Source organism: Prenolepis imparis, unplaced genomic scaffold, assembly GCF_030444845.1.
Source record: "Prenolepis imparis isolate NDT839.2.m4 unplaced genomic scaffold, iyPreImpa1.0 SCAF_4, whole genome shotgun sequence".
In the NCBI taxonomy this organism is placed as follows: Eukaryota; Metazoa; Arthropoda; class Insecta; order Hymenoptera; family Formicidae; genus Prenolepis; species Prenolepis imparis.
Genome location: NW_028141162.1, coordinates 5,100,125 through 5,125,680, shown reverse-complemented (window position 1 = coordinate 5,125,680; position 25,556 = coordinate 5,100,125). Strand labels below are relative to the sequence as shown.

General features: G+C 39.6%; 1 protein-coding gene across 14 annotated transcripts in view; it reads right to left on the bottom strand.

Annotated features, from left to right (window-relative positions):
* Ten-m (teneurin transmembrane protein Ten-m) overlaps nucleotides 1–25,556 on the bottom strand; it is an 856,961-nt gene that overhangs the window by 14,428 nt on the left and 816,977 nt on the right. For 7 of the 14 annotated variants that reach the window (XM_083036711.1, XM_083036714.1, XM_083036716.1 and 4 more), the window contains 11 exons: nucleotides 19,382–19,564; nucleotides 11,096–11,180; nucleotides 9,106–9,269; nucleotides 8,619–8,789; nucleotides 6,180–6,500; nucleotides 5,106–5,395; nucleotides 4,697–4,943; nucleotides 3,553–3,927; nucleotides 2,562–2,897; nucleotides 2,079–2,286; nucleotides 459–485 (listed from right to left, as the gene is read on the bottom strand). In XM_083036711.1, coding sequence (XP_082892837.1) covers nucleotides 459–485; nucleotides 2,079–2,286; nucleotides 2,562–2,897; nucleotides 3,553–3,927; nucleotides 4,697–4,943; nucleotides 5,106–5,395; nucleotides 6,180–6,500; nucleotides 8,619–8,789; nucleotides 9,106–9,269; nucleotides 11,096–11,180; nucleotides 19,382–19,564 — 2,407 coding nt within the window. Of the gene's footprint in view, nucleotides 1–458; nucleotides 486–2,078; nucleotides 2,287–2,561; nucleotides 2,898–3,552; nucleotides 3,928–4,696; nucleotides 4,944–5,105; nucleotides 5,396–6,179; nucleotides 8,790–9,105; nucleotides 9,270–11,095; nucleotides 11,181–19,381; nucleotides 19,565–25,556 lie in introns of all 14 variants that reach the window. The other 7 variants (XM_083036706.1, XM_083036707.1, XM_083036708.1 and 4 more) reach the window with 5 other exon arrangements.

The window sequence follows — 25,556 nt, the reverse complement described above, 5'->3', positions numbered from 1 at the left end:
CATGTATCGTATGAACCACGCATCTCATTTTTCCTTTTTACGGTTCGTTGCTCTCAAATGTCGATAAAAGGACATTTAGATCATCAGGTTTAGTGAGAGTGAGAAATGTTTCTTTCTCATGCTCATTAATCCACGATTTTATCTCTTCCATCATCTTTGGGAACACTGATGATTGATACAAATGCGAGGTGCAGAAATACATGATCAGAGGAGAGAGACCTGCCGAGATTCAATCAAATCGAATGAGGTCAAACTTCTCAAGCACAGTCGAACGCACACACGCACGTGGCTCGTGGTGATCAGGATGCAGGATGTATTTATGTACACATACGTGAGAGAGATACCAAATGCACGAAAATATTATCAAACAGCAGCAGGTTTCTTATTACCGCTACGACGGATCTTATTACGGATCCTCGTTCATTTAATCGAGCTTTATCGATGTCTGGTTTTCTTACCTTGTGTTGAAGTGATTCCAGAACATACTGACCGGGCAGCACGGATAAAACAGAGCCGAGTTAAAATGATGCGATTAAAGGCGAAAATAGAAGGAGGACGCAGGATCGAGGGCGAGAGGTCAAAGGGACGAAGGAGATTTAAAGAAAAAGAGAGAGAGAAACAGAAAAAAAGTAGCAAAGGATTTCCACAGGTGGGACTAAAAATATGGAGGAGTTTGAGGAAAACTTTTCCGCTTTTACGAAGAATTTCGATACGTCGCGTCTCGGGATTATTAGAATTTGCCGGTCCCTTCCGATAGACCTGACGCGTCGGGGAGAAAAAACTGTCCCCGGCTATTGTATGTAACCCCCTTCCCTCCCCCTCCCTCCCTTTAGTCGGCATGAAGAGCGAAAAGCTCGAGGCTTAAACATGGACTCACACATTCACGCAAGCTCCACTCGGACGGACGATGAGAAAGAGAAGAAAAAGAGAGAAGAATCGAAAGGGGTTGGATTGATATGTCGATAGAGATAGATTGTAAGGGACTGCGATAAAGATTCTGGGATAGATAGAGAAAGAATAAAGAAGAAAAAGAAAAAGAGAGATGGATACATGGATAATAAATGTAAAGGACGGAGGGTAGAAGGAAGGGGGAAGGGGAGGGGGGTTAGTGCAGGGCACACGCTCGCGCACACGTACGTACAAAACATATGTAGAAAACTGTTGGGATGTGATTTCACACGGGTCACAACAACGCAGATATAATATATTGAAATCTATGTATATGTGCATCCTCGTGTCTGTATTCTGTCTGTATTCTGTCTGTACGGTAAATACACGTGTACTGCGAGAGAAAGAAAGAAAGAGAGAGATATACAGGGGTATGCGTGTATCTTGTAATATATGCGCGTAAAGGCAGCTAAAGATTACCGAGATTCTTGCGAGAGAAGAGCTAGGACCCTTCTATGTGTGCGCGTTTCTTCCCGCTTTAGTTAAAAATAGAGATTGATCGGCTTTGTCCAACTACTAATCTTTCAATCGATTCGGTTCCCGGCTCAAAGGGACTGGCTATACTCATATTATTAATAACCTTTAGTTCCATCGAGCAACTTTCTCGACCTTTGCGATTCACGCTCTATACAGACTTTCACAAGTTCTCCATGCACTTCTTTTATCACATAGGGATTCTTTGCCTAATTTAGAATATAAATGTAATCTTAAATGTCGAGGCATCATATTAATTTCTGAATTGTAGTAGAGTATTAAATATCTCAGAAATTGGATTTTATCAACCAAATTTTTATATAAAATTCAATAAGAAATTACAGAAAAAAATAGAGTTTTAATAAAACTTTTGCCGAGAGAAAACTAATTCTATACTCTTCAAGAAATTCGTATGTAAAGGGATGGCTAATATATTCCTATTTTATGCTGCCATTTTCTCCTGATCGCGCATGTGTGTTGAATCTTCTATTTTACTTCTTTACTCAGAGACACGCAGACGGTAGACGCAACATCGACATCGGGACGGACAATTTTCGCTAACGATTCAACGCGGAGACGACGAGGATCATGACGACGTTGACATTGGTCGCAAGGACAAGAGGGGAAAGTCTCGCGACGCTTGACGACGAACTTACCTCTCGTTGAAAGTCTCCTGACGAGCGTAGTTCTGCAGACTGCCCTCGTCGATTAGGAACTTCATTCTCTCGAAAAAGGAAGCGGTAATGGCGGGCGGCTGTTTCCGTAGCAATATATCGATTGGCTTGGGCGCTGAGACGCACAGCTGGCTGCTGCGGCATATATGATTGGAGCAACATTCCGGATCGGCGCAATCAATGAGACCATCTGAAAGTTCCATTATTCTCCATTAAGGTCGCAAAAAAAGGAACACTTTCATTAATGAATGTTTTGATTAGCTGCTTAATTTTGAACAAATATTTCAAATATAAGTAGTGATGCAATTGTCTAAAATTCTAATTTATGTCCATTCTCTGGTATTTCAATGACTCGATCTTAAAATAAAATGAAGAGATTATATAGTAACAAGTATTATACATAGTAGACGAACATAATAATCAAATTTTTATATGAATTATTATATAAAAATTAATTTGATGTACCTTTATCGTTGTCTCGTCCATCGTTGCAGTTCTGCTCTAAAAGCACGCTACAGTCCTTGCCGTCCCAGCCGTCATAGCACTGACACTCCCATTGCGCGTCGTTCGACACCCTGCACTGTCCATGGCCGGAACAGGAATTCGGACAGCCCTCCATCGTGCAGTGTTTTCCGTTCCATCCGGTGACGCATAGACACGTGCCATTCTTGCATTGTCCATGCTCATTGCAGCGAGGGTCGCACTGCTTCAAATTGCAAAGCTCGCCGGACCAGCCTGGCAAGCAATCGCAGGCGTTGTCCACGCAGTGTCCATGAGGACCGCAATCGAGATCGCACAGTTCTGAAACAGCAGAACAGGAAGCTGTGAAAGCACCTGGTTCATTTCAGAGTACGCGAAATGTTAGTCTCGAAGCGACACTCAGAAGCCGGGAATAAAAGCGACGATCGTCCCACAAGTGAATAAAGCTACGAGAAAAAAGGATAGTTAATCGAGAGAATGTGAAAATTATATATTACTTCGTAAGTTCTGTCGCCATCTTTCTGAAACCTGGAAACACAGGAATCATCAATTTTACGAAGGTACAAAACGAGCATATCGATCTCGATATGTTTAACCCAATTTTACATCGCGGTTACCTAATTGACGATATCTCTGATTTCTAAATTAACATTATAGATCGATACGATTATATTTGTCTCGGTGGTTAGTTCCGAAACATATATATATTTCCTACAATTATTTTAAAAATATAGAAATATATAAGTTGAGAATAAATGTAGAATAATCGTTTTCAAAAATATTTGAAAAAAGAAAAATATAAAAAAAGATGAAATTTTGATCTAATCAAGTAAAATTGACAATAATTTTTTTGCCTTTTTATAAGATAAAAATTTTGAATATTTATTGATACGAGCATGTATTAATTTTTGTGCGAAAAACGCTCGATGTATTAATTTTCATCATAAAATATAATTACATTAATTTGTCCTCTCACCTTTCGAACAATCATCACCGGACCACATCGGCTCGCAGAGGCAGGTTTGGGTCTCGAGATCGAAGTTTCCGTGACCGCTGCAGTCCGGCAGGCACTGCAATGCCTCCTTGTCCATTTGACTGCAGTCGGCTCCCTTCCAACCCTTTTTACAGATGCACGTGCCCTCGGCGCAGAAACCGTGACCCGAGCAAGTCGGATGCGGACAGTCAACCTCCTCGCAATACTTCCCCTTGTAGCCGCGTACACAGTTGCATTTGCCGTTGGTGCAGTGGCCGTGGCCGTTGCAGTCGGGCACCTCGCACTCGTCGTGTCGCAGAGAGCACTCCTTGCCCTTCCAGCCGGGATTGCATTGACACTCGCCGTTTATGTACTCGCCTAAATCGGTACGACAAAATTATTTGACATGGAATTATTTACTCGCAAAGTTGTTCGAAAGAACGGAAACTTTTATTTAAATTCGATGGCGATGTAGCGAATTCATCGCCGAAGAAATTTTCTATATAGAATACTTGTGATTTGATTTATCAGATACCATTAGAAATCGTGAAATTGCATTGAGTTATTGTTACATTTTACTTTTGAATTCGATTCTACTTTATTTTATTTCGTAAATATAAACATATATTTTGATTATCAAGAGTACTCTGGGGGAAGAAAAAATTAGTACGTTAAGCTACAAGAAATTAGCATGCATCGCGATTATTTGCAAAAATGCAATATCGAGGCAAGTGAAACGTATAATCGGCTTTGATTTCTATTTAAAAGAAATCAATATACAGAGCTGTAACCAGGCTTGATTTTTTTAATCGGTTGAAAAACTTCCCAATCGTTATTTCTTTCTGTTTCAATAGGATTTTAATCAAACCCGTAACTAATAACCGATTTTTGAAGTTTATTAAAATTCCAATACAGATTTTTCAATTCAATATTATTTCAACCAAACGGCTGAATCCTATTATCGCGGATTTCTCAATATTTGTACAATAATATAATAGCACATATAATATGATACATAAATAAATATAAGAAATATAGAAAAAAAATATATAAAATGTTATTTTTACTATTCACGGATCAATTAAAGTAAATAAGAATCGATTATTTATTAATTTAGAGATATCTTTCGATAGTAAAATAAACTCACCTCTTTGGCTGCAGAGAACCGGACAGACACTCTCGCTGCAGTCTTCGCCACCGAAACCAGGATTACACTGACAATGACCTAAGAGACACTCGCCCTTTCCGCTACAACCATTCGGACAGTTATGCGTCATATCCTCGGCGATCACAGCGATAAACGAGACTTCGTGAGGATCCCCGTCGTCGTTGTAGAGCGAGAGGAACCAGTGTCCCGGCTCCATGTACTGAGTTACCTCTTTTTTAATCGAGGGCTGTGAAGAAAGCGATCGCGTGAATTTATCATCTGGTCAGATCATATGCGTATGAAAGTTGTGCTAAGGGGTAAGTAAAAAAAATGGAAAAAAATAGTCTACCACCGGAGACTATTGACATTATATGAGAGAGCGAAATAAAAATAGGGCAGTTGCACATACTATGACACTAACATGGGACGCCCTGGTGGTCCGAGCCTTGAAACCACTGAGAACCTCCAGGAGATCGTACTGCGTGTGCGTGGGCAGCGCGTTCCTTCTCGCGTACACGCCGATGCTGGCACCGCGCGGGATGTTGTAGTCGAAACGCACGTAGGCGGCCTCCGATTGATAGAACTGCATGTTCCAGTAGCCGTACGGCGGTATCTCCTTGCTGAGCTTCTGTCCTAAACCGACCTGAGCAAAGGTCGTCCCATCGGGTGGGAAAGACCGCGCCGGGAAGGTTCGCGCACCTGCGAAGTCCAGGCATCGCGATCAAAAAAACGGTGCACGATCGAAGTTGATTAAACTTTCTGTCGGGTAATGTAACTCCGGATTGTCGTTAGATTTTAATATAATTAATTGAGCTGTCTATCTACGGTCAATGAGTAATTTGTGTTGCCCAAATTGCGACATATTGTATCAAACAGCTGATTTCTTTTAAAAAAAGTTGGCATTAATTTATGTTAACGAGGCATCAAGATTACGTTACCCGATGGTAGTTAAAATGTTCTCGGATTTAATGGATGAATGCTTATGCGTGTTGACATTTTATGAGCATATTATGTTTTTTTCTCTCATTTTTAAATGTATTATTTGATTTATACTTTTAGTTAATTCTCTCGCAATACATTACGTTATTTCTCACAATATATTAGACCAACAACTATTAATTTTCTTCTAAAAATTATATTGATTACTGAGTACTCTTGTGGAACATTACGGTATAATAATCGCTATTTAATTGTGACATTTCGTGCAGAGGAATTGACTTAAAATTATGTCACTACTACAGCAAACCATGCTATTTAAATAATAACGCCATCCACTATCACAAAGCACATTACAATTACTACAACACTAAAATACAACTACTCACTACAATATAAGCGAGTCAATGTAAACTCGTATTTGACAAATCCACGAGTAAACACAAGCAAAGAAATGAGAAAGTATAGACGTGTTCGAAGGAAAGTAAGATACGGAAAGAGGAAAAAAGAAAGAAAGAAAGAGAGACAATCATAAACGTGGCCTCACCTTCGAGAATCAGTATAGTAGGCTCGGGGGGGAGGGCAGTGCTCCCCGAACAAGCCCACAGATCGGTGCTTACTTCCGGTTCGTGAGTCGAGGTAGAAATCCCGTCGATAGATTCGCTATTCTTCGCGATGTCGTCCATCGACGAGGGATAATAGTTTTCGGTGGTGGAAATCGTCGCATTGGTCTTGGCCGAATCTTTCGCTGCTGATTCCACATTTTGCTGCCTCCCGTCCGCCGATTCCTCCCTCGACTCTGGGAATTCGTCGACTGACAGAGTGGCATTAACGCTCTCGAGCTCTTGCTCCAAATTGTCGTCGATTGCTGAAAAATTGTCCCATTCGTCAGAGGACGAGCCCATGCACGGGCAGGAGCACTCGCACTCGCCACCGGCCCAGATGGGCGCCGGAGGCGAGGCAGGTGGCTGCGGCGGTGGCGGTAATCGCGAATCGATCGCGTTTATCGACTCGGCGTCCTTAGCAGGGATTTTTTTCATGCTCGCTGCAGGCGGCACCTGCGCTTGATCAATGTTAATCCCGGACAAGTGGCCCTCCTCCGTCGGCACCGACACCGAAAGAACGTACAGCGGCCTCGGTGAAGAAGCGGCAGATGGATCCTCGGTGGCGATCGTTACGTTTATGAGCACTCGATGCGGTGACGATGACGATGAAGACGCGGATGATGGGTCGGGATGAGCGTCGCGATACACTGGCACCTCTACAATCTGTATCCGTTGGGTGATCGGTGAGCTTGACAGATGGTCCGTATTAGAGGGGAACCTGGGTGACGCGTTACCCGATGAATCATGCACCGTTTCATGCAGAGTATTCGTGGGAGGTAAATTGTAATTAGTTCTAATCGACGAGGAATTTTCAACGGGCTCGTTAGCTTCGACAGTCGCTTCATGGAACTTCTTTTCAAACTTCCGAAGAAACTCGTCGACGTTTTCCTCTCTCGTGATAACTCGTAGATCATCTTTAGCTTTACTTCGTTCTTTTTGAGAAGCGACGCTTGTCTTTGCGTCGTTATCAAGAAATGATTTAGGAGAATCTTTTGTTTTTACAGTTGCAATTGATTGCTCCTTATGATGAAGATCGACAATCTCTACCTCGTCCTGTCCATAGCTGTAGATCGGTACGGGATAATCTTTCTGAAGTTCCTCGGACTGTTCGGGAGCGTTAACGATATTGAATGAGGCTTCGGACTCGGACGACGAAGATTCCTGAGAAAGCTCTCGAGTTTCTTTCACAATGTTCGACGTCTGAGATTCTATCGATTTCGTAGCCATATTTATTGTTTTCGAGATGCTTTCCGTAAAGGTGGCTGATCTATCATATTCGTCCGAGTTATTTTTTTCTTCAGATTTATCGTAATGATTTACTTCAACCTTGATTATATCTTCTTCAGACTCTTCAATTTTCTCGTCATTATTTAACAATGCATGAAAAGCTGTTTCATCATCTACGTTTATACTAGGCGAAATCGTGCTAGCGTCTACTTCGTTTTGCTCCACTTCTACAGAAACTAACTGTTCGCTCGTATCGGAATTACTTACGTTCAATCGTTGATCCTCCGTTAGTTCAATCGAGCGTATCTCTGTTACGACTTCTACAATGCTATCGGCAGCATCTATATTACCGTTATAATCGGCGGGGGAAACGTTGCTGTCATTTTCTATAGTTTCGCCAACTACTCGGTCGTAATCGCTGTTATCTGCGCCAAGTTTCGTGGACTCCGCGTCGGATGCAGACGTCGTAGTCTCGATACCGGCTCCGCTTTCGCCAATGTCCGAACTTTCGGACGTGCCGGCGTTATCGAAATCCGCGTAGTCATCGCGAACGAGTTTCGCGATCGGGGCTTTCGTGGCAACGTGTCCTTCTCGCGTCGTCGATTTCTCGGGCGCATCAACAGTGTCTTCGTCGACGACCGGAAAAAATTCGACGACAGACCACGAGGACGTCATGTCGGACACTTCATCGTAGGATGATTCGCGACTGGATTCGGAAGTTGACGCGAAAGAATGACCAGAGTCGATAGAGACAGAGGACGAAGAGGTGAGATGATCGACAGCGACAGTATGAGTCGTATGATCGTGCGAGTAGTTAGTAGAAGTGGCTGAGACATTCACGACAAGCGACTCTTCGGTAACCTCGACAGCTTCGATCGAACGGTAGACAGCTTCCTTCACCGGACCTGGACCTTCCGCATGCTCCTGATCATGCACAACCTTACCCGGGGACTTGTCATGCAACGGGACCGATCGCTGCTCGAACCCCGAGGTCTCGGTCCCAAGGACAGTTGGAGTCAAGGACGGCTCCTCGGGGTCACGAGGGGACGGTGGTGCGACACTTTGGTGCAATGCATGCTCGTTAAATGCGTTCCTACGCTTGCGACTGTATACGACATCATCTAACAACATGCTATCCGACGTGCTAATACTACCTCCTGACGATGACGGCTGTCGCGTTCTGCCACCCGATTGCGACGACGTTAAGGTGGACGACGTGGACGTCTTGTTCGCTTCGCTCGACGATGGCTTCGCGTCCGTGTTCTCGCCCACCAGGACCGTGCACGCCTTTGTGCCTTGGTACGACCAATTCACTACATTGGACGCTTAATGAGGAATCAATTAGGATTGCACCCGGTGTTAGTTTAGCGGAAATTGTCTTGTTAATATGTTCTATTTCGTAATGTTTCAAAATTATTTCACAGACAACAGAAGAATAAAAAAATAGACTAGATATAGATTTGAGATATTTTTATGACATCTATATTCTTGCTTAAATGTGACGTATGTTTTCGATAGAAGTTTCAAATCTGTTTTACAATTTTGTTTGAGTTTACAATTATATCTGATATAGCGTATAGAAGAGAGATGGTTGACGGAGCAAAGAAACCATCGCATGGAATGCAATATGCGAATAATTACCTGCGACGTAGGTTAATGCCGCGGTCAAGCAGAGCGAGAGCATAATTACTACTATGGCAATTAGTTTCCAGCTGCACCAATCGATTCCCTTGCGGAAATGACAGCGGATGCTTTGTCTCCTCATCGGGATCATCGACGGGGCGTGCCCGTAAGGTAAAGGTACCCTGAAAATCGATGAAGGTCGATTTATAGTGGCGGCCGCCCATTTAAATTTTCGACCCCCCTAGCTCCCCTACTATCTTCTGCTCCTCGGTAGCAGATTCGTTTAACACACGTCGTCATTAACGATTATCCGGCCGCTCGTTAGCGGTCGAAGATTAATCTTTATCCCGTTGCTTTATCCGAAAAGTTAGATAACAATCCGAGTCAAATCGTTACACGGTGTTACATAATTTCTCTAATGCGCCGCCGTTGTAATTAGAGAAACACCGTCGCGGAATTCGGCACTTCAGTATAGTTTTCAAGCACATTCGGTCGAACTCTCAGAGTTTCGCTATAGCAGAGAGTTGCAGATCTCTTTTTCTCTCTCTCTCATTCTCTTCCCCCTTCTCTCTCGTTGCGTTCGAGAAACTCGCAATGTATTCTCGCTCGTTACATACCCCCATAGAAAAGCAGCAGCCCTCGAGTGTGTTTGTAGTGAACGGTTGCCGCCATCGCCGCCGCTTCCAAGTAACTCACAAATGTCTAACCAAAATATTTAAACGCAACCGTCGGATTCTGAAGCGCGAGCGGGAAAACGCGTTTGCTTTCGTTGCACCGCGTGATAATGAAAAAAACGAGAACCTAGAACGAGCGTCTACCGTCCTCTCCAGGCTGCGTCCTCTCTTCCACTGTTGATTCTACGCGGATTGGACGCACATTTTTTTTTCTATCGCGCAAACAAAATAAAAGCGGACGATTTGGAGTTCTCCGAGTGAAACTTCCAGGTCTTTGAATTTTCTATTTTACAGCCCGATGTCAAAATGTTTAACCGAGTGTTTAACTTATTCGTTACAAAGTTTCAATATTGAAATATCCGACGTTTTTGAATGTTAACTCTTTGGTTTTGTCACATTTACATTTTCACTATACTTCGTTGGTTTAGTTTTTAATAAAGCTAAGTGAAACGTATTGATTTTTTTACACAAATTCAAAAAAATATTCGATCATATGTTATTTCTCTCTTTTCAGACTTATAAATATCAAGTAAAAAAAAAAGGTGATGAATTGTTTTATATAATATTTTTCTTTTATATTGAACTAACAATAAGTAGAAAAATATAAAAATATTGCGCAAAATTATTAAATGTCAGCTCGACTACTAATCAGCATTGTTCATTATCACATTATCTTTTCTATTATCTTTCTTTTCTATCTCGTATTAAATCAATATCGTTTTTCAATTCAATTTCCGGAAAACAATTCGTCCGACTTTCGGAGCGCGCGTTAATGTCATTTATGTAAATTTGCATAACGTCGCAAAAGTCTGGAGAGACTCGAATCCGTTCATTCCCGGGGATGCTACGTCGGATATCAAATTCCGTTGTGTCCACTTTCCGAAAGAAGTTCGTTTACGAGTTCCGTAAATACGCGGCGACCGTTTTGCGAGTCTCACAACGAGAGAGCATTCCTCTGGATTCTGGAGGATCTGTGGCGAATGTGTCGTAAGGGCTTGAAGGACCGGCGATTTTCCACGGCGAAACCAGTCACGCGCGGACCAGGGACAGACTCTCCCTCGAGGGATGACAACCCGCGCTCAAACATTAACTCATTGTGCGCGTCGGCTGAATAGATGATTCATGAGGATCTATCGAGTGGCGCGAAGAAAAAGACGGAGGAGTCGATCGCCATCATCCGTCTGTCCGAGGTTTTCGAAACACGCGTTTCTTCAGCTCGCACCTCGATTCCTTCAATTCATTCACGGACACAATTCGCCGTTCGATAGAGAGAGAGAAGAGAAAGAGAGAAGAAATATATTACGCGGTAAACGTACGGCACGTACGGCTCTTACCTGTCCATGTTGTTCTGCAGCTCCACCTTTATTGGACTGTTCCCCGTAGACTGATTCTTGTTGTTGTATTCATTCTTCGGTATCTCTGCAAGAAGGGAGAAGAAACGAAAGATGAGACGATGAAGATAGTTTGTTACATTCGCGTCTGACAGATCGGTGAAATTTCTCGTGGGAAACGGCGCTTCCCTCCTCTTCCTTCCCCCTGTCAAGTTTTTTTCATCGCCGAAATGTAAATGCAATTCAACGCGATGTAGTTTACATTTTTACGTAATGCATACGAAATCGCATTATAAGCGTTGTAACACGCGAAAGTTAGTATATATACTATTTTTCGCGCGAGAGTAGGTACGCGATTATTTCTCTTTAAAAGAGCTCTCCGCGTTCAGGATTAACTGTTCCATCGAGCTAACTGATTCACGGAGGTAAATGATGTCGTTAGAACCTACTAATAGACGGCACGCACTGACGCAGGTAGTGACGTGGATTCTCTATCTAGCAGTTGAATGCAGTTAAAAATGTTCGCCGTTGCGATTCGACGGGATAATGACACCCCTTCGCTTACATTTATCCTCGCACGCATTTCCGATTATTGCGGAACGTATAATTAGGCGCGGAGGTCGATGAGCGCGGGGCGTGGTCAGCCGTTAAATAAATTACGATACGTGTCGATTCTTTCATTTTCAGCGCGAGACTTTTCCCGGTGAACGACCAGACATTCTTTGTGATGCCAGACGCGAACGTCTTTCCGTCCGTTCCACGCCGCATGTGCGTGAAAGCAAAAGAAAAAGGCGAGACGCGGTGGTCTCGCGGCTCTCCTGTTGAATCGATAAGTGTATGATTCATCGCGGTTTCGGCTTGAATTTCAAGCAAGCGGAACAGTGAGTCGCGTGAAGGGAGAAACTTTTTTTTTTAGGTTTTAGAAAACTACCAGGGAGGGTCTTAAAGGGCGGGGAAAGAACATGTGTAAAAAGAAAGTTTTTATTTTTTCTCGAACGAAGCTAATTTGATCGACCAGAGTATTTTACGGAGCAAAATTCTTTTTCCTCTCCCTATTTTCTTAAATATTTCTTGAGCGATTTCATAAGTTGTGAGACGCAATATTCTGGTACAAGAGATATTGGGTACATTTCGGCAGATTGTCGCGACGACAGTACTGATGATTAGCGGTGGATGATGATGGTTTGAGAGATCACATTCGCATCAACATGCACGAGTGGTATTAACGCGTTGATCCTCAACCAAGAGAACCTCTCTAATACAAGTTTCCAACGTGGAATGGCGAAATTGCACAAATTCTATTACGTTGCTATATTCTCTCTCGCGTATGATATCCTACTGACAATGAAATATACATATACATATATATATTTTATGTCAGAGAACGATAATAGACATAAAGCTTTTCTTTTTTCCGGGCGCGGGTATATAAAATGCGCGTTTAAATTTATTTTTGGCCGCGCAAATTGACGTAACGTACAACATTTATGATTAGCTGAAATATCGCGAGAGGGAAAGAAAAAAAGTAAATCTGAATTGAATATTCAATGCCGGGCGTATAATGACTGATAAAATAGAAATAAACGCGACTGAAATGTATTTACATTTGTAACGAAGCCCCGAATTAATTTTAGAAGTTTAACCCGGCTATCCGTGCGGCGAGATATCGCGCGCGGTGGTACGATGCGCAATTTAAAACGCAGCGCTCCGCGGCAGCGTTTTGAATATTAATGAGCCACTTTGCACGTTTACGCGCACAGGCGGCATTCGAGTTCGAGCTTTGTTGTTCTTGACACTTAGCCCCTTTCGAGGCTGCTTCACGAAACCCATTTTCGAGATGCTCGATAAAGAGGAAGAGGCAGGGAGGCAGGAGAGAGAAAGCTTGTTACTTCAGCTTTTGTCTCTTCTTATATTGCGGAGAGAAACCCGCTCTTTCTCCGTACAAAGGTACAGACACATACCACGGCGATACCGGTAAAACGCGGGCGTGGGAAGAAAAGGGCCCGGCCGGAGCCGCTGACCCCCCGAAGCCATCGCTAATTGCAGGTGTTGCTGCTCCGGCCCCGCCGAAATCCGGTGATTATGCCATTTAGGCAGATATCCGTGATTACGGTGATTTCGAGGGTTACTCTCTCCGCTCTCTAGCCGGAGGGTGCTTTTCGCTTTCATTTTTTTTTCCTCCGGAGAGCTTAGGCGCACGAGACGAGACCCCCGTCGCCCGGAATCGAATTAGAGGGGAATATCTGCTAATCGGCGGTTCGCCGGCGAGAAATCTCTAATTGGCGACCTGCCACGTGATTTACCGTAGATGATGCGCTCGCGCGAGAGGCGTCTGCGCGAACAATACCTTAGCAAAGGGTTGAATGTCAATATCCATAGGATTAAGACTTTCGTTGGTCGCGTTAAATTATCTGAGCGACTAAATTTTCCGTAGCGCGATCATTTTCAACTAAATATGTATATACCTCAATTGAAAGCCGCGAAATAAATTTTCACAAATAACGTAAAATATATGCGACATATATACAATGTTACAGAGAGTGAAATATATTTTTTTGTGTGAGATTTAGCAAAATATATAAAAAACTAAAATGCTTTTCCCGCTATTATAAATTTAATTCTTTTAATGATTAAATTTTATTCTTTATAATTTAAAGAAAATATAAATGTAATAAAGAAACAGAAAAATAATAAATGATAATAAAACTATAATATATATATAGATAATAATAATTATGTATATTAAATAAAAGAATTTGTAGGCTCGTATCTGTAAGGTATAAAAATAAATTTTTTACTTTCATTTAATATATTATACATAATATAAGAATGCGCAGCACAGTGTCCGCAGAGACCCAGTTTACTTATATTATGTATATTAAATGAAAGAAATTGTACGCTGGTGTCTGCTTGGTACCAAAATATTCTGCTAACAATATACTATCGAAATATATAAGCGATGAATTTTTGGCTCGCCTTAAAACATTTTGTTGCCACGGACCCTATACTGCGCATTCATAAATTATGTATATCAAATAAAAAATTTGTAGACTCGTATCTGTATGGTATAAAAATAATCCTTTCACAATATACTATCGAAATATAAAAACGATAAATTTTTGGCTTCTTTAAATATAGTAATATACGTAATATGAAAATGCGCTTCATGGAGTCCGCAGGGACCTAATGTCGATATTTAATATTTTAAGACGAGCCAAAAATTTATCTCTTGTATATTTCGATAGTATATTGTTTGCAGAATATTTTCGTACCAAGCAGACACCAGCGTACAAATTCTTTTATTTAATATACATAATATAAGTATGCGCCACATAAGGGACTGCTGCGACATAGTGTCGACTTTTAATATTTAAAGACGACCCAAAAATTCATCTTTTGTCTATTTCGATAGTACATTGTTTACAGAACATTTTGGTAGTAAGCAGACACCAGCGTACAAATTCTTTTATTTGATATACACTAGAACAACCCAAGCGCGCTCTACGCGCGCGCCATTCTTCGGTTTTGTATTTAAAAATATGATATTTAACAAAAAAATAATATAAAGCTTATTTAAACTCGATTAATATTTTTTTACAGAAATTAGTTGATTAACGCGTTAATTTACTAATTAAATTTTAAAATAATAATGTTATAAAAATTAAAATAGCAATATGTTGTAAATAATATATTATAATACCTTATTTTCGATTAATATTTTTTGATAGAAATCAATTGATAACTGTCAAAAATATTAAGCGAGTTTAAAGTATTATAACATTATTTAAAACATATTATATTATTTTAATTTTTATTACATATTATTATTTTAAAAATTAATTAGCAAATTAACGCTTTAATCAGCTGCTTTTTATCAAAAAATATTAATAAAGCGAAAATTTGCTAATTAAATATTCTAGCTTACATATTTATATTTATATTGTGTATGTTATAATTTGCTAATTAAATTTTAAAATAATAATATGGTAAAAGTTATAAAATAGTAATGTGTTGTAAATAATATGTTATAATATACCTTATTCTCGATTAATATTTTTTCTTTCTAAAGCTATATCTTTTCGAACGAATCTCCTTCGAGTTTTAATTAATTATTAATATTATATAAGTCATGTATATAGTATCGCGCGCGCGCTATTAGCATGAAGTTGTCGATGTTTGTAGCTTTGGCGGCCATTACCGAAACGCCGCGACTATCAGGCAGTTGGAGCTGCGTCCCGCTGTGATTAATTAGTAAGCATAATCGTTAGAAACGATTTCTAACCTTTGTCTTGTAATATTTATCAATATTTCAATCATAATTTCAACGTTAATATGTAGTCGTAATTGTTGGAAACGCATATTTCGCGAAAAATTCGATGCAAAATTTCTTGCCAACATAACCCAATTTAATCTGTTTTCGCGCGCGCGAATGGGTTGCGATCCGTGGATATATCTAACGTTAATTCTAACTTACATATTTATATTGTGTATGTTATAATGCGAAATAATAAAATTATTCTAATATATATATGTATTTTATTTGTTACAGGTAGCAGTGCGATACACAGTGCGATTTGATTGCGTCGTGTCGGGAGTGCCGTGTAAAGTGTCGCGCGTCGGGAGTGCCGTGTAAAGTTTCACGTGTCGGGAATGCCATGTAAGTAAAGTATCGGACAATCGTAATTATTCGTGTTTTCGCGAGTGTCGTGAGTGCTACGAAGGAGCAATGACGGTCAACCAAGAGAGGAGGAGGAGGCCCGGGGAGGCATCGGGCGACATCGGGGCAACTGTGAGGTATGCAAATAAAAACTTTTTTTCTAAACTGCAGTGTTTATAAGATATTTGACACACATATATGTTTATACATAATTTGAATATTTTGTTTTCAGATCAATGTATGCTGCGCACTACAACTATTGCGTATCGGTGAGTGAGAAATTGTTTATATAAATATTTCTAGCGGTAATGGGGATGTATATAGTATGTTGAAAATATTAAAATAGTAATATATTTTAAATATGTTATAATATCTTATCCGTGATTAATATTTTTTGGCAAAAACTGCGGACCCTATACTGCGCATTCATAAATTATGTATATTAAATAAAAAAATTTGTAGGCTCGTATCTGTATGGTATAAAAATAATCCTTTTACAATATACTATCGAAATATAAAAACGATGAATTTTTGGCTTCTTTAAATATAGTAATATACGTAATATAAAAATCCGCTTCATGGAGTCCGCAGGGACTAATGTCGATATTTAATATTTTAAGACGAGCCAAAAATTTATCTCTTGTATATTTCGATAGTATATTGTTTGCAGAATTTTCGTACCAAGCAGACACCAGCGTACAAATTCTTTTATTTAATATACATAATATAAGTATGTGCCGCATAAGGGACTGCTGCGACATAGTGTTGACTTTTAATATTTAAAGACGAGCCAAAAATTCATCTTTTGTATATTTCGATAGTACATTGTTTACAGAACATTTTGGTACTAAGCGGACACCAGCGTACACATTCTTTTATTTGATATACATAATATAATTGTACTGGGTCGCCGCGGACCTTATGCGGCGCATTCTTATATTATGTATATTAAATGAAAGAATTTGTACGCTGGTGTCTACATAGTACCAAAATATTCTGCAAACAATGTACTGTCAAAATATACAAAAGATGAATTTTTGGCTCGCCTTAAAATATTATAAATCGATACTTTGTTGCCGCGGACCCTACACTGCACATATATAAATTTAATTAAATATTATACAAAATATATTAAAAAAATAAATATACAATTGTACACTTGTACACTACTCTCTTTCCTCTTCAATATTATAAATACTTGAGTGTAAAAGAATAAATGATTATCAATGCCACGTAAAAATATACAACATGCAGAGGGTTACAAAAATTTGTTACTTTATGTGAATACATAATTCATCGCAAAAGAACAAAAGTATAGACTAATGTACTTTAAGTAAGCTGTCCTTTTACGTTTGTAAAAATCCTTTTTCAATTATATACATTATGCAATTCACAACCGTAACAAGGATGGGTCCACGTTTCGTACAGAAACCGGACATGACCTCTGGAAAAGAGAAATCTCGACTGTAAAAGGAGTTAAACATTATGCAGACCGTCATAAACGTCAGGCGATGCCCTAACCGGGCAGTCAATATGTCGAAGGATCGTAAATCACCGGTCGAGCTATCTCATAGCTTTCAAGAGAACCTTTGAGAACGGTTTAGCGTTTGCTTTAGAAAAATGACGCAAGGGATATAACACACAGAGAGACGCGTCGGTGGAAAAGTCAACCCCCGGCGCCCGACCGTGGAATTTGAAAAATCTTTACGACGAACTAAACAAGAGGAAGGAGCGCGTCACCGAGGGTGCACGGACACTCTTGTGTGCCGGACACTCTTTCCGAGTGGATCCGGGGACACTTTATATATGGAAACGGTTAGGTTTCACTTCGTTGTTTCCTCTCCGTAGTCGATACCATGCGCCCTGGAGTACCTCGGAAAATGTCGCCACAAGGCGCCCCTTTTCTTTCCTCGAGTATGCTTCGTGGTACGACGACGAAGGACAAGTTGAAACCGTCAAGCGACTGTTTTTCGTTGTAATGTCGAGATAAATTCGAGTATCGCCGTTGAACATAAATATGAAAATCGCCTATTTATCTCTTTACTTTGCATTAACTTTGAATTTTCTAAAGAGAACGCATTTTCTATAAAAAAAAAAAAGAAAAAACCGAGTTAGTTTTGAAATGCAAAATTGCATGAATAATCGTATTCAATTCACAACTCGCGATGCTAACGTTTACGATTTTTATTGCCTTTTTTTCATTTCACGTCTTCTAGACATCGGATGAATAAAACATTTTTTTAATTCCATTGAAAAGTTGCCACTGGCATGCAATGTTATTCCTCCAATGTTACGATACTTTAAATTAAATTTGTAATTAATTTGCCTATGCTGGTGTAAGTTTGAAGAACACTCGTGAAAAGCTAAGTTAAGCGAGCCGAACCAGACTGATCCGCGGATGCAATCCGGCGACTAAATTTGAGAATCGTTCGAGGCTTGTTAGAGTCAAGTTAACTACTCCAACAAACCCTCTCTCCTCCCTCCTGCCCCCCTCTCTCCGAGCTTTTATTCCCAACTTTTATTTCACATGAAGAGAACCGCGTTTTCTCACGCGAAACACGCGAGCATTTCGCCGGGTGCGGCGCTACCACGTGCCTTGCTTTCTCAAGATAAAGCGAAAGAATACTGTCGGGATACCTTCGGCAAACATAGACGTACGAAAAGTTCGTAAAAAAAAAAGAAAAAGAACATTTCAGTATCTCAGCATGGCTTCTGCAGAGAGGCCTTTGAAAAACCTGGAAACGATAAGATACGACGAGCTTCCGCGCAAGAGAAGCTGGAAATGATTGAACCCCCCTTCCCTTTTTGGGCTGACCTCATTGGTTACCGCTGATTATGACATATACCCTCGTCAAGAGATGTCACCCGCCGCCGTCCCTTCCCTAAGCCTTCTTTCGACAAGCAAACATCGACATTATCGGAAGACACACCCTGCCAGGACACTCGCGCTCCTATTCTTCTCTTCGTCCGCAAAATATTGATGCGTGTTGATATTTCTCTATTGGGATACTTTGGCAATCACGCGGCGCATTATTAAAAACATCGGAGAGATATTTATGTTTATAAGAAGATAACAAATCGATCGGGAATACAAGATAATCAGGACAGCTACGAAAATAGTCTCTTTCATTTCGTGACAGAACTACCTGACCAGATAAGAAAGAAAAAAAAAACGGTTTTCTCAGGTCGATATTCTTCTTAATTAAGGTAATAGAGAACAGAGCTTTTGACAGAGATGAAAGGGAAAAATGTACGGGTGCAGTACCTGAAATATCGCCTACGTATTCTTTGACAACAGATTGTTTGCATTTGATTAATTTTCATAATGAAGAAATGTAGAGATCTCGACAGTTGTCGAGCTACGAGCATAATTATAAAAATAACGAAAATTTGGACAAAGTTTTACGTTTTAATATTCTTTCGATGTTTATAATTTTACTGTGATAATTTATAAATAAAATTGTGTAACTCGATTTTCCGTTTCATAAAAAAAAAAACGAATCAATTTCGGATTTGCGGAGGTATTCATAGACGAAGGGGAAAAGGGGAAAAGCGTTATTTCCCACGTATATATTCTGCTCACTCTTCGTTTCCACTAAATCAGACTTAACGATCCCTACTTGCGGACTTACTTGGTATATTGTAGAAGTTACCGGATGGGGTGCGTACGAGGCAGGATGGCTCGAGATCGGGATCGCGTTCGTGATCACTCGCTGCGTGACTTCCTGGCAGTCTTCCGTTGAGCCGGCTCATTGCGGGATTACGGGGTGGCACATCAGGCGGGCCCCGCGGTGCCGAACTGTCCAACAAACACCCTGCAACAACAATAGAAAAGCGAAATTTTAACTTGGGATTAACATGGTATCCTTTAATTGTTCGCTACGCTGGCAATAGAGTTATATATTTCGGCGTTTATATAAAGTGTGAACATGTTGATTTTTTTTTCAAAAGTTTCAAGAGAAGAGAATCGGTTAGCCTTGAAATTTTTTTTCCTTGAAAAGGCAAGTTTTTTTACTACGTTCTATAGTTTGTCTTTAGTTACCGATGTAATAAAATTTAAAACCCGACCACCCGTTAAACTATTATAAAAAGAACTCTTCAGGTATTCGTTTTTACGAAATTATTTTCGCTACTTAAGTGACAACTGTGAAAATACGGGGACTCTTTTATAAATGGATCATCTTAGAATAGAGAGTCGGTATACAGGCCGTTTGATAAGAAAAGCACCAAATCGCCGATGTCGATCGGCGCGAGGGTTCGCCCCAGAATCTAGGACGGTTGGCGGCCTCGAGGTTTATAATACTCGTAAGTAATCCAGGACAGGTGGCCTAGCTTTCCATTTGGCAAAGGGTTAAGCCGATCTCACGATTAGGCACGCGGTTCATAACGCATCGACCGTTATCGTCGGGGGTGGATAGATGTTGGATGGAAAAACCGCTACGCAACACCTTATCCGCGAGCGATCTGGGATTTTTTTTTTAACCAAATCCGACGAAAGTTTACTTTCGAGTGATAGCGCGAATATGCGAGGAAACGACGTGGATTTGCAGATGTGTCACGCGAATTGGAAAGATCGTCGGGAGATATTAAAAATAAAGAGTCGCCTAGAGAGACACGATTCGTGGAAGTTTGTAACGTATAAAAGGCTGTTACGCTATTTATTTCAGCGAGTATTCTCGGCGAGAGCGTTAGCAGATTATATTGTTAGACGTGAAATGCAATATTCGGCGAGAGCTTTAGGTATACTGGAGTAAACATGAGTGGTTGCGAAGTTAAATTTCGGTCAGAGAAAGATAGTTCAAGCAACACACACAGTTTGTATTTACGTGTCTGTGTTAGATAATACTTTACTTGCAATTTACTACTTATCTCAATATATCTCTTTGATATTTTAGTAAAATATTATTTTATTATCACTGTGCTCATGAAAATATTTCGATAACAATTTAATTTAGATAGATGTGAATAATATCAAAGAGATCGGCACATAAATATAAACTATTAAAAATAATCACATTTAAATAGTTCTGTTTAAATAAAATATTACTTGAACATTTATTATCTTTGAAGATAATAAATAAAAATATAAAAGAAGTATTTATATATTTCAATGCAATAATTAAAACTATCAATTAAATTAATTTTACAAGAAATATTAAAGAGATATTTTTATTTGACATAATACTTGAAATTTTTGAACTTGCATTGTTAAAATCTCACTAACGAAAATAATGCATATCTAAAATATTTATTTCTAGTTCATAAAATTAACTAAATATTTTTAGATATACATTATTTTCGTTAGTGAGATTCTAACAATGCTATTGTAACTAATCAATTAAAATGTTATTTATAATTACTTATAGTATATATATAATTTAATAAGAGAGGAAAAGCTTACGTAAATATGTTTATATATATATATATATTATATATATTCTATTTAAAATATTATTTTGCCCATCTCTGATAATAATTGATTAATTATACCAGTCAATTGCCGATATGCTTCGAATATTCGGACTTGAATATTGTATCGACGAGTTCGAAAAAAGTTCGAAGGGAGTCGACGAGAAATTTGAGCCATTTCTTCTGCATCGAATGCCAGCCAATGAGGCGGACTTGTTCATACTTTTTTTTCTGACGGTCGTAACGAACATCGCCTGATATCTCATTGGACGATAAAGGGCGCAACAGGAGGCGGTGTGAGCGAAAAAAGATAGAGAGAGAGAGAGAGAGAGAGACGGAGACAGAGCGATGAAGGAGTCGGGCAAGTGGAAGATGAAGAAGAAGAGGGAGACGGTAGAAAAAAAAAGTTTTATCCCATGCGACGACAAAGGACTTTCTCAATCTCGTCTAATCGCGTGCTCGTCTCCCCTTCGCCCTTCTTTCTACCCGTTTGCCGTAGCTACCAACTTCGATTCGTGCTTTGCTTACGCGACCTCCCCACCTCTAGTTCACCACCCTTTCCTTCCGTCGTCCCTTGATTTGGTTCACCCAAGAGCACTCGACCCTTTTACGACCGAACTTTCCCAGTTTCGACATTTCGTTCTCACCCGTTCTTCCTCTCCCCCCCCCTCCTCCCCACACCTTCCTCCTTTTCTGGAAAAAGTATCATTTGACATTATTACCAATATGCATCGGTTCATCGACAAAGATAGAAACGCGTAAACTGACATAACGCTTCAAGGGCATGGCTTTCAAAAGTTGAAAGATATTTTGAAAAGACATTTCTTTCTTTCTTTCTTTTCTTTTCTTTTCTTTCTTTCATTTGTCTAGAATACAGGCAAATAGAATGGACCATGAGCGTAAAAGCTGATTATTGTATTGTACAATTGACGAGCAAATTAATAGATTGTTGCAATTAGTAATAATCATATTCGTAATACCAAATGTAAAATTCTTTTATTATTCCTCCGATGTATTCGGCGATTAAATATGAAACCTTATATTAATATTTCCCGACAGTTGCTATTTAAATTTTAATTAATACAACAATGCTGCACAAAATCAGCGCGTAATATTAAATATACGATATGTACGTGGCTCTTTACATTTTCAGTCAAATCATGTAGTTGCGACATTTCCTTCATTTTGTCGCGAATCGCAAAATGTCAAGAGAGAGAGGGAACGGCGATAATTTTCGCCGATAGAGATTTCAATGAAGAGAAGACTGAAATCGATAGTATGTCTTGTCGACCATTTCTACCTGAACGCCGAAACTTGTTAACCCCAGAATCCGCTCGTTACGTATGAAGCGTTGGCGTAGACTTCTCTCTTTCTCTCTCTCTCCCTCTCGAGTCTCTCTTTGGTCTATTCATCCTTGCAGAGCCATCGAGGCAGAAGAGTCTGTGGCACGTCGTTATTCTTGCTAATAGATCGGCGGGAGTGGGTATTGTCCCGAACAGTTACTTGAAGGATCTCACCCCGTCGTCGTCGCTCCTTCTTCTCGCCCGTTTCAGAAGTTCGCGTGAGCGAAACGCAGCGAGCGATCTCGTCGTCGTTCACTCTCGAGGAGAATAAATAAAAACAGACCGAAAGTCCGGGAGAGAGAGAGAGAAAGAGAAAGTTCGAGCACTGACAAAAGGCAGGATCTTGCATGCCGCTATCCGGTATCCAGGATGAGCATCGTGCGACAAAGGACGCGAGCGCGCGGGTAGAAGAAGAAGTGAGGCATTCGTGAATCGAATTATGCTCGCCTGGTTTGCGCGGACTGGGTCCTCGTCGGTGAAGGGATCTCGAGATCAGTGGTAGGGCACCAAAGGACCGTCCCGGTTGCTTGAATGAGTTCTGACCTCGGAGGACCGGTGTCGCACACCGGGCCCGCGCGTAATGGATGCGCGCCCATTGAGAGCGCACGTCAAAACGCGTAACATAATATCGGGGCCCTTACGCGCAAGAGCCCATGCCTAATGGAATTTATTAGAGGAGGTACTTTTCTCCCCATCCCTATTTTTTTTCGGGATCCCAGGTACGAAACTCGAAAACGGAGCATTCGTCGTGGAATCAAGAGGCTCTCCATCCAGATCGTCAGATTGTCTTCGGATCATTTGACATGTTCTTTCGATACGGAAAGGCTAACTGGGACGATCGTATGAGGAAGGAAAGCTAAATCTCTCGATAGCAACTTGTCGCGCATTATACCGTGACGCAATCCGATCTCGTCAAGTGCCTCTTCATGATTTTAATCGTATCCCGAAAAGGAATCTTTAAGTAGATTTATCTAAATTAATTACCAATAATATTAATAAATTTGATTCTTGTCAAGTAATTTTTTTATTAATTTGATATCATGAATATAATGAAGATAGCACAGCAGATATTATTTTAATTAAATAATAGTCTGCGACCATTTTATACAATAATAATCGATACTAATTTCGATAATATTTTAATGTAAATATAAACTATTAAAAAAAAAAGAAAAAGAGCAAAAAGAAGTGATGTATTAAATGAAATCATTCGCTGTGCATTGTGGATTGCTTAAGTTTTGAATATCCGTTTCCGATAAAAGATATAAATTGTGCTCACGCCACTTTTTTTCGCTGAAAAAATATGACTCGTGTGAAAACGTTCCAGGATAAAATGCCGTATAAAAGCAACATCGTACTAATATCCACAGAGATTTAGGAGGGGAAAAGTGAACAAACGATTCGGGAGCCTGGTCACGTATCAAAGAGCAGAGTGGACGAATTTTGGGGTGCAGGCGAAGAAAATGAACAAGGGTTAGTCTCGTGTCTGGATTAACTTTCAGAGCGGAACGAATTAATACTATATCGCACGCCGGATAAAGCTCCGGATAAAGCTCCGCATATTTCCACGTGCCAGTAGTAGTCGTGTGAGAACCACAAGCTTATAGAGATGTAGAGCCGTGTAGTTTCATATAGAGATTAGAGATTGCAGTTTCATAAATCTAGTAATTAAAAAGAACTTGCTTATCTACAGTTCGCGCTTCTATACATCCATTTTTCATAATTATATTAAATGTATGTGACTATAGAGAATTTTCTGCAAAGATATAATGTATAAATTACAAGTATATGTAAATGAGTTTTTTTTAATTTTTCGTATAATAAAAAATTTATATATATATATGCATGTGTATCAAATGAGATTTTCTTATATATAGTATATGAGAAACATAAGAGAAATTTTCTTATATATAATTTTAAATATTTAAAAAGACGACTATTCTCGTCCCAAATATCGATATACGATTTCGCCGAAGACGCGAATAACTTATATGTATAAGTGTGTTACTTATAAATTTAACAAATCAAAGTGAGAGATTGTTTAAGTTTATAACGGGGTTACTGAATCTTTATAGAGTTAACAATAAAATTGTTACGTCTTGAATTATATTCACTTTTAAAGGATTCCTGAGAAGTGATTCCTGCTTGAATTACATCGAACTCAATCGAATAAAATAAGAGAGAGAGAGAGAGAGAGAGAGAGAGAGAGAGAGAGAGAGAGAGAGAGAGAGAGAGAGAGAGAGAAGAGACAATGTTATAAAAATATTATTAAACGGATATATATACATATCGATAACGTATATATTGAAAATATTTGTACATTTGATTGTTACACAGTTTGATTAGAAAAATATTCATAAAGATATATATTTGAGATATATTGCATAAATATATGTATAAGCTATTTTGGTTTTTCCTATTTAACAGCATCGCACACACACGTCTGATATGTTGGAGATCCTCCAGCTTTCCCGACGAATCCTAAAGCGGTTGAGTTTACGTATATATATATATATATATACATCGTCTACCCGTCTCCTTGTGCTCTCTTAAAACTTATGGAAGCCATGCTAGAATTTGTGGAACAACCACTTTACTTAAGAGAATCACTACGTAGCTCTAATATCGGATAGCGTTCGCAATTTATCGTAATATCCGGAAGTTTTCGCGAAAATTTTCCGCCATGCATTCACGATGCATCCATCTCTCAGGTATGCGCGCACCTGTATTAATTTACTATAATTTAATTAGGAAAATGCTTAACTACGCGCGCGATTAGTCTCATTAAAGATGTTGCGCAAAAGAAGGTATCGTATTTCCAACGTAACCGAAGATCTTTAATGGATTCGCTACTGCTTTTCTTGGGATCGCGGTCTATTACGCTTGTTCGTCTAGTTTTACGATGCATTCTATTTTATCGTTTTCACGTTTATTAATTTGATATATATGTATTCCCTCTATTTTCTGTATACATATATTCCTCTCTATATTCTCTTTCTATTCTTGCTATGTTTTTCATATTTTTCATATTTTATTGAAATCGTATTTTATTTAA